Source organism: Micromesistius poutassou (genome assembly GCF_964030765.1).
Source record: "Micromesistius poutassou genome assembly, chromosome: 6".
Classification (NCBI taxonomy): domain Eukaryota; kingdom Metazoa; phylum Chordata; class Actinopteri; order Gadiformes; family Gadidae; genus Micromesistius; species Micromesistius poutassou.
The window spans coordinates 7,450,804-7,463,303 of NC_140276.1; the positions used below are offsets into that span (position 1 = coordinate 7,450,804).

The window sequence follows — 12,500 nt, forward strand, 5'->3', positions numbered from 1 at the left end:
GGGTGTGTGGCTAAGATAAATAGCCAATGATTACTAATGGGCCAATAGCGCCTATCTGTGGTTTAAATGGGAAAGATGAAAGTTGTACGACATTAATATTCATTACCACACACGTAAGTAAGCAAGTGATATTATGCTATTTTTCTCCACACAATTCAGGAACGTAGATGGCCTAGGAGAAGCGCATCGGATGAGATAATCGACTTAAATAAGGTGGGAAACAAACGCGCAACTCTATACCTCCACTATGACGGCTTACCAAAATTCAATTTGACATATTGAAATACTGATTTCCCATGGAAGGAAAGGACAGACTTTCATAAAATAGAAAATAATGCATCATTCCCCTTCTTGTGATTGACATGTGGACAGAGGAGAGAGACTAGAGAGAGAGACAGAGCGAGACGAGACAGACAGAGAGAGTGAGAGTGAGAGAAGGTGTGGGAGGGAGGTGGGAGTAGATTGCATCCATTCAGCTGAGATATTTATTTTCCCGGGGACGTTGCGGCTGTCTCCTAGCAACCGGTTCCCTCCATCTCATTCACCGGAGCGGGGCTGCCGCTGTCGCCTCTGTCGCCGCCGCCGCAGACATTAGCTTGAACAACATCTAGCGGAGCATATGGCTTAGCAGGCGAGCTGCTGGCTGGCATCCTAAGGTATTCTGTCATCACCTGCTCCCAGTTAAAACTCTCACTCTGTCGTTCACAGCGCTGAGCGAGGCAACACAAACATTTAATGATGGGCAGATGGCCCGAGTGTGTGTGTGTGTGTGTGTGTACTGTTTGTGTGTGATTGTGTGTGTGTACTGTTCGTGTCTGATTGTGTGTGTGTGTGTGTGTGTGTGTGTGTGTGTACGTACTGTTTGTGTGTCATTGTGTGTGTGTACTGTTCGTGTCTGATTGTGTGTGTGTGTGTGTGTGTGTACTGTTCGTGTGTGATTGTGATTGTGTGTGTGTGTGCTGTTTGTGTGTGATTGTGTGTGTGTACTGTTCGTGTCTGATTGTGTGTGTGTGTGTGTGTGTGATTGTGTGTGTGTACGTACTGTTCGTGTGTGATTGTGTGTGTGTGTGTGTGTGTGTACTGTTCGTGTGTGATTGTGATTGTGTGTGTGTGTGCTGTTTGTGTATGATTGTGTGTGTGTGTGCTGTTTGTGTGTGATTGTGTGTGTGTGTGTGTGTGTGTGTGCTGTTCGTGTGTGATCGTGTGTGTGTGATTGTGTGTGTGTGTGTGCTGTTTGTGTGTGATTGTGTGTGTGTGTGTGTGTGTGTGAGAGGACGAGGGGGGAATTCAACACACATTTCATTTCAAACTTTTGTTCATTTTTCGGTTTCTTTTTTGTTGATCTTTTTTTGGACGGTGGCTCGGCGCCGGGTCGGAGGGTGGATGTGCTCGCTGGTTGTGATTGGCTCCCGGCTAATGACAGCGGGAGAGAGGTTCCTGCTCGGGGTCACGGGGTGGAGGAGGAAGGCTGCGTCTGACTTCTAGGGTCCTGCCCCCCCTCTGCCCCCACCACCGGGTCGCTCGGCCTCAACTGTCATATTCTCCTATTCCTCTCAACCCCCCTGCTTCTTCCTCTTCACTCTCCTTCCCTCCCCTCCCTCTCCCTCACCCTCCCTCACCCTCGCCCCCTCTCCCTTGCTCCCTTGCTCGACTCTCTCTTTTCCTCAGCATCGCTCCCTCTCCCTTACTCCCTCTCCTCACCCTCCCTCCGTCTCCCTCTCCTCCCATCCCTCTCCTCCCCTCCCTCTCCTCCCCTCCCTCTCCTCTCCTCCCTCTCCTCTCCTCCCCCTCCTCTCCTCCCCTCCCTCTCCTCTCCTCCCCTCCCTCACTCTCCCCTCTCCTCCCATCCCTCTCCTCCCCTCCCTCTCCTCTCCTCCCCTCCCTCTCCTCCCCTCCTCCCATCCCTCTCCTCTCCTCCCTCTCCTCCCTCACCCTCTCCTCCCCTCCCTCTCCTCCCTCTTCTCTCCTCCCCTCCCTCCCTCACTCTCCCCTCCCTCTCCTCTCCTCCCCTCCCTCCCTCTCCTCCCTTCTCCTCCCCTCCCTCTCCTCTCCTCCCCTCCCCTCCCTCTCCTCCCCTCCCTCACTCTCCCCTCCCTCTCCTCTCCTCTCCTCCCTCTCCTCTCCTCCCTCTCCTCCCCTCCCCTCCCTCTCCTCCCCTCCCCTCCCCTCCCTCTCCTCCCCTCCCTCTCCCTCTCCCCTGCATTATGTTCTGACAGGAACACACAGAGCTGAGGGAGGCTTTCAGGCATGCATCGTTCACCTCTCGCCCCGGCCGCCCAGGGGATGACGATGGCACATATTTGGGGTTTGAACAAATGTCCCCTCCAGAGAGAGAAACAACAAGACCAGAGACGAAAAACAACCACCACGATGACAACAACAACATGAACAACGACCAAACGCGCCGAGATGGAAAGGAGACAAACGCGTAGGACGTGAGAAAGGGAAGCAGACGAGGCGGCTGATGGAGAAGGAGAGAAGGATGGAGTGATTAGGCGGCAGCCTAGTGGACTGTTTAGGGTGTCAAGACCCCTAGCCCAGAGGGTCTTGAGTTCGATCCACAATCTAGCTTAGGGCATCGCAGATCAAGAGTGAATGAATGAATGAATGTAGCTCTATAATCACAGTGCAGTGCTTTTTAAATGACTACACAGGCAATGACAGGTTATGAAAGTATCATTCAAGCAAGACCCACAAGAAAAAAAAAAAAAGAAATCTGTTGTTTCACACATATTTACTTTAATTAGCACTGTAACCCAATAAAATCAGATTTTTTTCAGCGAGAATATTTACTATAGCCATGTATAATTTCTTTGCAAAAAAATGTAATCATTTTTCTATTGATTAACAATACTGACACCTATGAACAACACCACTTCCAGTAGAGCTTTTTTTTTTTTCTCTCAGTGTGAAAGCACTGGCTATGTACATTCTTGTTCTTAGTATATGCAACGCACTCGTACAAACTACTGTTGGAGCACACACACCGAAAGACGGGAAAACACGCGGGTTTTCGCTTCTCTAAAGGGGTGTCGAGACTCGACAAGGCCTCTCTTGCACAATATGTAAACGATAGTATATCCGAGGTAAACCATTTAATTTAACTCAAATTGCAAAACAGAGAGCTCCTGATCTGTCTGAGTTCAGGCCGGGATAAGGATTGTTCTGTGGTGGTGGTGGTGGTGGTGGTGGTGGTGGTTTCTCATTCTTCTCGGTGTCGAGTGTCTCACCCCTTGCTGTCTTTACTTCCACAGTCCGCTGAAGTCCGACGGATGAGCGGAACCCCCTCTAACGAACCGTGTGGGAAGGGAGCAAAGGGGGGGGAACGCGTCTGTTTTTAGTCGTTCTGTCAGTAGGAGTCGGTCCGTCGGTCGGTCGGTCGGTCGGCCCGTCGCGTCTCTCAGGCGGTCCCAGGCGAGTCTGGATACAAAAAGCGAAGCCACGGCCAAATCACACTGCTTGTGCCACTGTTTAGAAATTGGCAAAACTGGACAATAATAATAAAATACCATCATTTTGTCACAATTAAAGGCATTTGGAAATGATTTTTTTCTCTCCCACCCCCCGCCACCCCCAACCCCCCCCGCCCGCACCCCCATCACCCGCAACCCCACCTCCTTGTGTTTTTTTTCTTCTTCGTCTACTAGTTCTAAACGCGTCGTTGTCTTCGTATTCTGGTTCTTCTTTGATACAGTATAGAAACAGTAGGACAAACTCGGGGTGAAAGTACAAACAGGCAGTCTTTGGTGGGGGGGGCTAGGGTGGGGGGGGGGGGGGGGGGGAGCTGGGGCGGAGGGCCGTAGTGTGGAGGGCGGGGGGGGGGGGGGGGGGGGGGGCAGGGGGGGAGGGCGTGGCCAAGTGGGAGGAGGAGGAGGAGGCGGAGCTACCTGGTGGTTGTCTCTGTTACCTGCCCCCCACCTCGCTGAGTGTCATGAAGTGGATGTTGGAGGGGCAGTCGGACATCTCCGGCTGCTGCTCCACGGGCAGCGAGTAGTAGCCGTCGTAGCCGGCCACGCGGCCCTCCGACAGCAGCTGCTGCTTCTCCGTCTCGCTCCACGCCCGGCCCCCGGCGTCCCCGTCCTCCGCCCGCCGCCGCTCCGCCTCCCAGGCGCCGTCCACCGCCCGGCGCCAGGCCTCCTCGCGCACCCGGGCCCGCTCCTCCTCCTCGCTGCCGCCGTAGCGCACGCACAGGCAGAGCGCGCCCTGCTGCAGCACGATGTCGGCGAAGCGCCGCGTGCGGCCGCCCACCGTGGCGCTCATCTGGGACACGCTGACGTTGACGCCGCTGTCCAGCACGCGGCCGCCCACGCCCAGGCCCAGGCCCAGGTCCTCCTCGATGGGCCGTGACTGCAGGAAGTGGTGCGTGTCGCAGCCGTGCACGCTGAAGCTCAGGCCGGCCAGGTGCACGGCGCCGTTCAGGATGGCCGCCACGCGCCGGCTGTCCTCGCTGGCCACGCCGATGACCTCGGCGGTGACGCGGCCCCCCGCCGCCGCGAAGCGGATGCTGGGGCCCAGGAGGGAGGGCCGCGTGGCGAAGGGCGGCGGGTGCAGGGGCCGGTGGCACGTGGAGCCCACGGGGTCGGACACCAGGGGCAGCCGCTCCAGGGAGATGAAGCTCCTGAGCTGGCGCTGGAGCTCGCACTGGATCCCCAGGGCCACCTGGTGCACAGGGCGCGAGTTGGTGTTTATAGACGGAGGGTTTATTCACAAATAGAAACCTCACAGGCTCTGTGCGTGTATTATTAAAGTGCGCAGTAAACGCAGTACTTTATGTTTAACCGTTATTCGCCGAAGGCAAAATGAATAGTGGGGAATAGGGCTGCCCAATTTGAGATCTCAATCTCGGGATATTTGAGATCTCAATCTCGGGATATTGCACAATATTCCGAGATGGCAAACCGAATCAAATTGCGTCATCTTAGGAGGTTCATGTGTAGTACATACTGATATGAATTATATTATCATAAGGCATTGAGTATTAGAACTGGTAAAATAAGAAGTAATATATGAAATAAATACGATATAAATTCGAAATGACCATATATAATAATACACATTTTTATATAATATTAAAAATATATATTATGACAACTTCTATTTTAAATAGTATTGTATATTGGTATTGTATATTATATGTACTGCTGATCAGCGTCCTGTGGATCAACGTTACCTTGCTGGAGTCCCAGTCCTGCGTCTTGGTCTGGGTCTTCATGAGCTCGTAGGCCTGCTCCATGCTGCCCACCTCTGGCTTGGGGAAGCCTGGGACCACGTTGTGCAGCTGGAAGCCAAACAGCTGCAGCCAGCTCCCAATATCTGGACACACACACACGCACGCACACACACACACACACACACGCGCAGATGCACACGCACACACACACACGCAGATGCACACACACACACACACACACACACACACACACACACACACACAAACACGCAGATGCACGCACACACACGCACACACACACACACACACACACACGCACAAACACGCAGATGCATACACATACACACACACACACACACACGCATGCACGCACAAAGAGACCAGGCAAGACACATATTTTACAATACATAAACATATTAAATCAATAAAGTCAGTCATATCAACGTGTTAACCTTTTTGATGCACTCAACAACTAATAAAGCAAACCAGGAACACACACACACACACACACACACACACACGCACACATACACATGTGTGTGTGTTCCTGGTAGATGGAGACACACACTCGCTACAATAGAAGGCATTGTTGGGGGTGATGTGGATGTTCTCTCCGGTCGGGAGCACGTTGTGCCAGAACCCGGGACACGTGAACCACGAGGACGCTCCATAAATTAACCGGAAGAACAGTAAATGGAACATTCCCATGCGCACACACACCCCACCCACCCACCCACACACAGACACACACACGCACATGAAAACACCTCCTACTCGTGTTATTGTCTATCTCTTGGTTTCCACACTGTGGGCCTGGGAAGCAGTGGGTACCGGAACAGAGTACGGAGGCTGGGGGATTGAGGGGGTGAAAGAGGGCGGGGACATCTGTGTTGAACAACACAAAAAGCTATGAAAAAAATATATAAAACCCACACCAAAGCGACGAACGAACAAACACAGCAAAACAGGACGATCAGAGAGACGCACTGGGGCTTTGTTGTGGATGCCTTCTAGTCATCTCTGTTGTTAAATCTCTATTCTCCCCTTTCTGGAAAATATACTAGCAAATAATAATAATTATCATCATTATCATTATTGATATAATAATGAATCTGTTATTATTGAGTCCAACCGTAAAAAAGGCAACCCAAAGTGCTGAACGGCACAGCAGCCAAATTATGTCTTTTTTTAAATTTATTTTTTCTCTCTCTTTCTCAGCGGCGGATGTGAGAAGGCACGTCTTTGTGATCGAGCACGTTTGCAGCTGTGTGAGACTGGAGGAGTTGTGGGTGTGAGGTCTGATGGAGATAGGGAGGTGTTTGGGTGAGATGTACGAGATTGGCTTTGGGTCGTATAGCGAGCACGAAGGTATTATTGGAGCAAAGAAAAAAAAAAAAGAACCTGTGACTGTTGAATTTGCAGTCGTAGAAGATAAATAGGGTAACACATGTGGAAAATGCTTTAGGAGTTGCACACTTGTGTGTATTATTAAGAAACTCATACGCTCACATGTTACATATTTGCTACAGTTTCTGCAGTGCATATGGTGCAAAACATGCCTATGTGTGTGCATTTGTGTGTGTCTGTGTTGTGTGTGTGTGTACATTCTTTAGTATATCTGTTTACATGCCTGTATATGTCTGTGTACATGCGTGTGTTTGTGTGTGTGTACATGCACGTGTATGTCTGTGTACACGTGTGTGTGGTTGTGTACATGTGTGTATATCCGTGCCCATGCTTGCATAATGTCTGCATACATCCATGTGCGTGCGTGTGCGGGTGCGTGCGCGTGCGCGTGCGTGTGTGCGCGTCCATGTCCACGTGTGCGCCCATCCAGCTCACCAGAGGTGAACTGCGTCACCTCCTCCACCTTCCCCACGGGGCAGTTGTTCCTGAAGGTGTACAGGTTGAACGGCCGCGGCTCCTCGCTCAGCTCCGCCCACAGCTCGTGATTGGGCGAGGTCCAGCGGCCGGCCAGCGTGTCGTAGTCCCGCCTCCCCAGGTGCACCAGCCGGGTGAAGGGATCGTACAGGCCGCCGTGGAAGCCGATCACCAGCTGGAACTCGGGGTTGGTGTCCTGGTACACCTCACCGTAGGGCGTGTACAGCACCTCCTTCACCAGGCGGCCGCGGCTGGAGAAGACGGCGCGCGGCGTGCCGGTGCTGTCGCACGCCACGTAGTACTCCTCGCCGCCGGTGCGCTCCATGGCGATGAGGTGGCCCTGCAGGTCGTAGTACAGCGAGGTGATCTGGCTGCTGCTGTGGTTGAACAGGTGCGTGACGCGCGTGGGCCGCGACAGGTCGGCGTAGAAGAACTGCAGCTGGTGGCCCTGGCTGGTGCGCGTGGCCACGCGCCGGCCCAGCCCGTCGTAGCGGTAGCGCACCGAGCGCTCGGACACGCGGTTGAGCACGCGCGTCAGCAGCCCGTTGGAGCTGTAGTGGAACAGGTCGTTGCCGCGCTGCCGCAGGAAGCCGTCCTCGTCCACCGTGTACTGCAGCTCGCCCAGGCGCGTGATGCGGTCCCGCTGGTCGTAGCGCAGAGGGGTCAGCCTGGAGGGGGGGGGGCATTATATTACACCTTAGTTATTATTGTATATTAGTTATTATTATATTTTATTTTAATTATTCATGTCCAGTATTGTAGTTTATTTATGTATTTGTTTATTTAGGCTTAGCTCTCTTACTTGTGTTTCTTTTACACTTTTACTTTTCTTTATATTGCCCTGTTGACGGAGCCTGAGACTTAAGCATTTCATTGCGAGCGACTGCGTCTGTGATTGTTGTGCATATGACAAATAAAACATCTTTATCCCCTTCAAGGGGGATTCGAGACCCCTCTGCTTAGTGTCGGGTGTATTTAGCGGTAAGGACTGGCTTGCTGTATATCATCCCGCGTGTTACACGGCTGCTTACGAAAAGGAATCAATCATCAATCATAAATATCTAAAATGTTCTATTGATTTAGAAATATTCCGCTAATAGAAAAGGGTCTGTTGGGTTTGACAGTTGGAAAAGCATCGGTTGTAACGGTCTGTTACTGACGGTCTAGAACAGACCGCTGAGCACTGGGATGGACCAATTAGAATAGAGTTCTCACAAAAGCCGCGTGATCATCGAAAATTAACTAAACGAGAGGTTATGATAACATATGAATACATATAATACTTATTATATGCATAATACATTTATAATAGCATATTCATATCATTTCTATAAATAGTATAATTCTTTTGAATATGGCTGCTTAGGACCTCATGGTGAGGCCTGAAGCCGTCCATATTGTTTCACTTCAGTGGGTGCAACCCCATTCCACCAAACTACCCCTAATGATCAAAGCACCCCACAGAACAGGATACGCTGCCAAGCAGGGCGACACAAAACCACTTTTCACTCTTACAGTACGAGACCAGAAACAACATTAACAACAAACAACTCTGGAGGGCTCGGGCAGCGGCCCATTTTTTCATTCTTTTTTTTTTTTTTACTGTTACTGACTGGAGATCAGTAAGATTCGTATTTATTTTTCTTTTACAATTCAATAGTTAAATAAAAATGTTATAACATCAATTCATCTCAACACAGCGGCCTGGCCTAAAGGAAAGAGCAGTTTATACTTCATGTGGACTGCTTCCAATGTTGTGACGGTCATACTATAGAACAATTCATTAATTGTGTTTAGTGAATAACACAGAACATGAGGAACTTTAAAAAAAGAAAATCCACATGCTAAATCCCAACCGAATATTAAGCAAAAAAATCGCAGTTAGATTATTTCCCCACATCGTTCAGCCCTGCTAAAGTGTGTGTGTGTGTTCCTGGCGCAGTGTTGTGCAAGTTCACACTTCACATGAACTAGTTAAAAGTTCAGTTCATACAAAAGAAAATGAATAAATTCACGTTCATAGTTCACCAATTCAGTTTTGAACTAGTTCATGTTCAGTTCATTAACAGTTTTTTTTAGAAACCGAAGAAAAACTGTTGGAGTGAGTATTCTGTGCTTATCTTTTAAAATCAATCCTCTCCATTACCTGCTGCCCATCACTACCATCTAAAATTGTTGTGGATATTATTTGTACACCTGTTTCATTCATCACAACTAAGGCAATAACTCTATTTAATAAACATGTCATCTGGACCTAAGCATCAATTCAGAATGTCACAAAATCTAAACTGAAGTTCAAGTTCAAGTTAAAAATATGTTACGTTCAGTTCAAAGTTCATAGAAAAAAAATGAACTTGTTCAATGAACTAGTTCTTTTGAACTAGTTCATGCAGCGTAACACTGACCTGGCACTGGTGCCGTGGCTCAGCAGGTTGATGTTGCCGTTGAGGTCGTAGCTGTAGCGCCACTGCGGCCGCTCGTTGACGGAGGCGCTCTGCAGCTGGCTGTCGGCGTCGTACTCGTAGGCGTAGCGCGTCACGTTGCTGTCCACGCCCACGCGGATGTCGCAGGTGGTGGTGCGGCCCGCCGCGTCATACTGGATGGTCATCCAGTAGGCGATGGACTTGAGGATCTCGTACTGCACCTCCACCACCTGGCCGTACGAGTTGAACACCTTGGTGTGCTTCATGAGGTGCGTGGTGATCACCTGCGGCCAATCACACGGCGGGCGGGATAGGGGTTAGGGGCGGAGCAATGGGGAACTTTGGGTCGATGGGGTCGAGGGGGATCAAGGCGTTGGATCGAAATGGGATTTCAATTGATATTGGATTCAATAACACCAGTATCGGGTCTATTTCATTTTTACAAATATTTGATATGTTAACAATTTTTTATGATAAATATGAAATGGTTGGTTGTTGATATGTTGATATAAATTATGGCTATTTTATATAGAAAAAATCTGTGAATATATATATTTCTATGTGGCAACAGTAAAACAAGAAATAAATAAGTATGCTTAAGGTTGTGTTTTATTGTGTAGCCTTATCATCGTCACACGCAATAGCCATCTGAAATAGGTGAGCCCGACCAGCCCCCAGGCCGGTTTTCAACCTGTAAAATATATAAATGTATATATATATATATTTTTTTTTTTATAGATGTATTATATATATTGTTCAGTAAATATAATATTATTGCTTTTTTTTTTTTTTTTTTTTTTTCATTATCTAAAAAAATAGTGTTGCTTTGTGCATTTCACATCTTTTCTATTCTTATGAGTTACTTCTTCTGATTCTTATGTGTTACTTTCTGTCCGGGAGCTCGTTGTGGTGGGCGTCGCTGAAAGGTCTCGGTGAAGCTTGTCTGAAACCTCGGCTCAGAGGTGTTGTTATTGCACAACACGACCCTGATTTGCAGAAGAACAACGGCGACGGTAGACGGTAATGCATACTGATTTCCTAGGCTGCGTGTGGTGTCTCTGGCCTCCGTGCATGCGCCCACTACGGTCTGGTTTCCTGATGTGCTGCACGTCCGTTGCACGCCCACATGCAGCGTCGCTTGTCTGGACCTGAGATATGCCACCTTACGTACGTCTATTGATCCCCGTTTTCAGGAGCGTTTTTGATTTCAGCTGCGGCGGCGGTGCATCATGTGATTTCCCTCCACCCGACGGTATGCATTACACCGAGGGTTCCGCCTCTCTACCGCCAACCAATCATCAAATCCTAAACACAGCATATACCGAAGACACATTTTCCTCTGATACTTCACAAATCAAACGGATGGAAAATACATCAAACAAAATAACGGAGGGGGGGGGGGGGGGGAAATGGCTGTGTGAGTGTTTACCAACCTCATGCTCATGACCCTACTCGGCCTCACCTCCTGAAATGCATTGTGGGAGCGTGGGATATTGCTTGGCTTATAAGCTCCAGATCCTTTTCAGTATATTTTGTATCCGCACATTTTTTAAAGGGTAAAAGGTCCCTCACGCACATCTTCCCCTCTACATTTATGATTCAAAGTGAGGAAAAAAAAACAAGACCGACTTCTTCACTTCTTCAGTGTATCTAAGGTCAAAAGCCGGTCAAAAGAGCACCACAGGTCACTCCCTTCTCGACGCTACTCCCCCTTTTTCTTTCCTTTATTCGACCCCAGAGGCGGCTTCCCCTTCCGTACCTGGTTGAGGTCGTAGAAGATGACGCTGAACTTCCCGAACTGCTCCACCCGGCCGGAGACGTCCACGTAGCGGTACAGGTCTATGGGCAGCGGGTTCTCGTTGATCACCGCCTGCATGCTGGTGACCCGGAAGTTGTTGTAGCTGTAGTCAAAGCGGGCGTTCACCAGCCCCTCCTCGCTGAAGCGGAAGATCTGCCGGGTCGTCAGCGGACCTGTGGGACGACCAGGAGGAAGGAGATGTGTTACTGGGGGGTACGGACGGTGAGGGGGCCCCTGAAGGGCCCGGAGGAAGGAGACGCGTTGCTGGGGGTACGGACGGTGAGGGGTGGAGTATGCAGCAGTAGTAGTGGCTATGGGGGGGTCCACTCCCAGCAGAAAAGTACTGGTTTTATACCCCAGTGCCCCCAGACAATTTTATCTAAATTTATGATGATATATATGTATCTATGTATATACATATATATACATATATATATATATCCTTTTTGGTATTGCCTTACTGTACTGTTTTTGTGCTAAGATATATATATTTTTTACTCTTTACTTTATTCAGTGTCTCTCTCTCTATTTCATTAGGATTATTTATCTCGAGAAGAGCAATTGTGACAGTGACAATTTCCCTCCGGATTAATGAAGTCCTTGGGAATGGGAACTGTAAGGGTCTAAGCGAGCCGTGTGACCCCCCACCTGCCCCTTAATGATGACGTCCGGATCGCATTTCTCTGTAAGCCGCTTTGGATAATAATAAAATCGTCTGTTGGTCAAATGGTAAATATAGGTGTATGTAATTATGGGGTCAGTTCAGATCAGTTGAGTTGAGTTCAGTTGAGTTCAGTTCAGTCTCAATAATGAATGCACAGAAGGATTCACAAATGTGATTTATATATAAATTACTCTCTTCTCGCAAATACATTTCAATGCACACACAAATGGATATCGGTATGTAAAAATCTAAATTAAATCCATAAACAAAAATAAGTTTCACAAACACATTTCTGATCCACAGACAAATGTGTCTTGTTTTAAATAAATGTAATATAAATATATAAATACGTGAATAAAAAAAATATTTGCAATTTTCATCAAAAATGCATTTGGATGTTGTTACATTTATATACAAACTGTTAAACTTGAATTTACAAGACGCTTTTCATTTGTGGACTTGTTTGCATTTGTGTGTGAACTGGTCTGTATTTATATGTGGATTTTTGAGACTCTCCTGATGTGGCTGGTTCACAAATGCATTTATTTCAACAAGGAACTCTCT

At 48.7% G+C, this 12,500-nt stretch overlaps 1 protein-coding gene across 1 annotated transcript in view; it reads right to left on the bottom strand.

Moving 5' to 3' along the window:
• Nucleotides 1–3,859: 3,859 nt before the first annotated feature.
• The window catches only part of LOC311344798 (teneurin-1-like), a gene marked incomplete at its 5' end in the record, with an annotated part of 147,131 nt that continues 138,490 nt past the window's right edge, over nt 3,860–12,500 (bottom strand). Inside the window, 5 exon segments of the mRNA XM_084469138.1 lie at nt 3,860–4,659; nt 5,171–5,313; nt 7,013–7,719; nt 9,457–9,758; nt 11,234–11,445. Of these exon segments, the coding sequence (XP_084325264.1) occupies nt 3,904–4,659; nt 5,171–5,313; nt 7,013–7,719; nt 9,457–9,758; nt 11,234–11,445 (2,120 nt within the window). The 3' untranslated portion in view covers nt 3,860–3,903.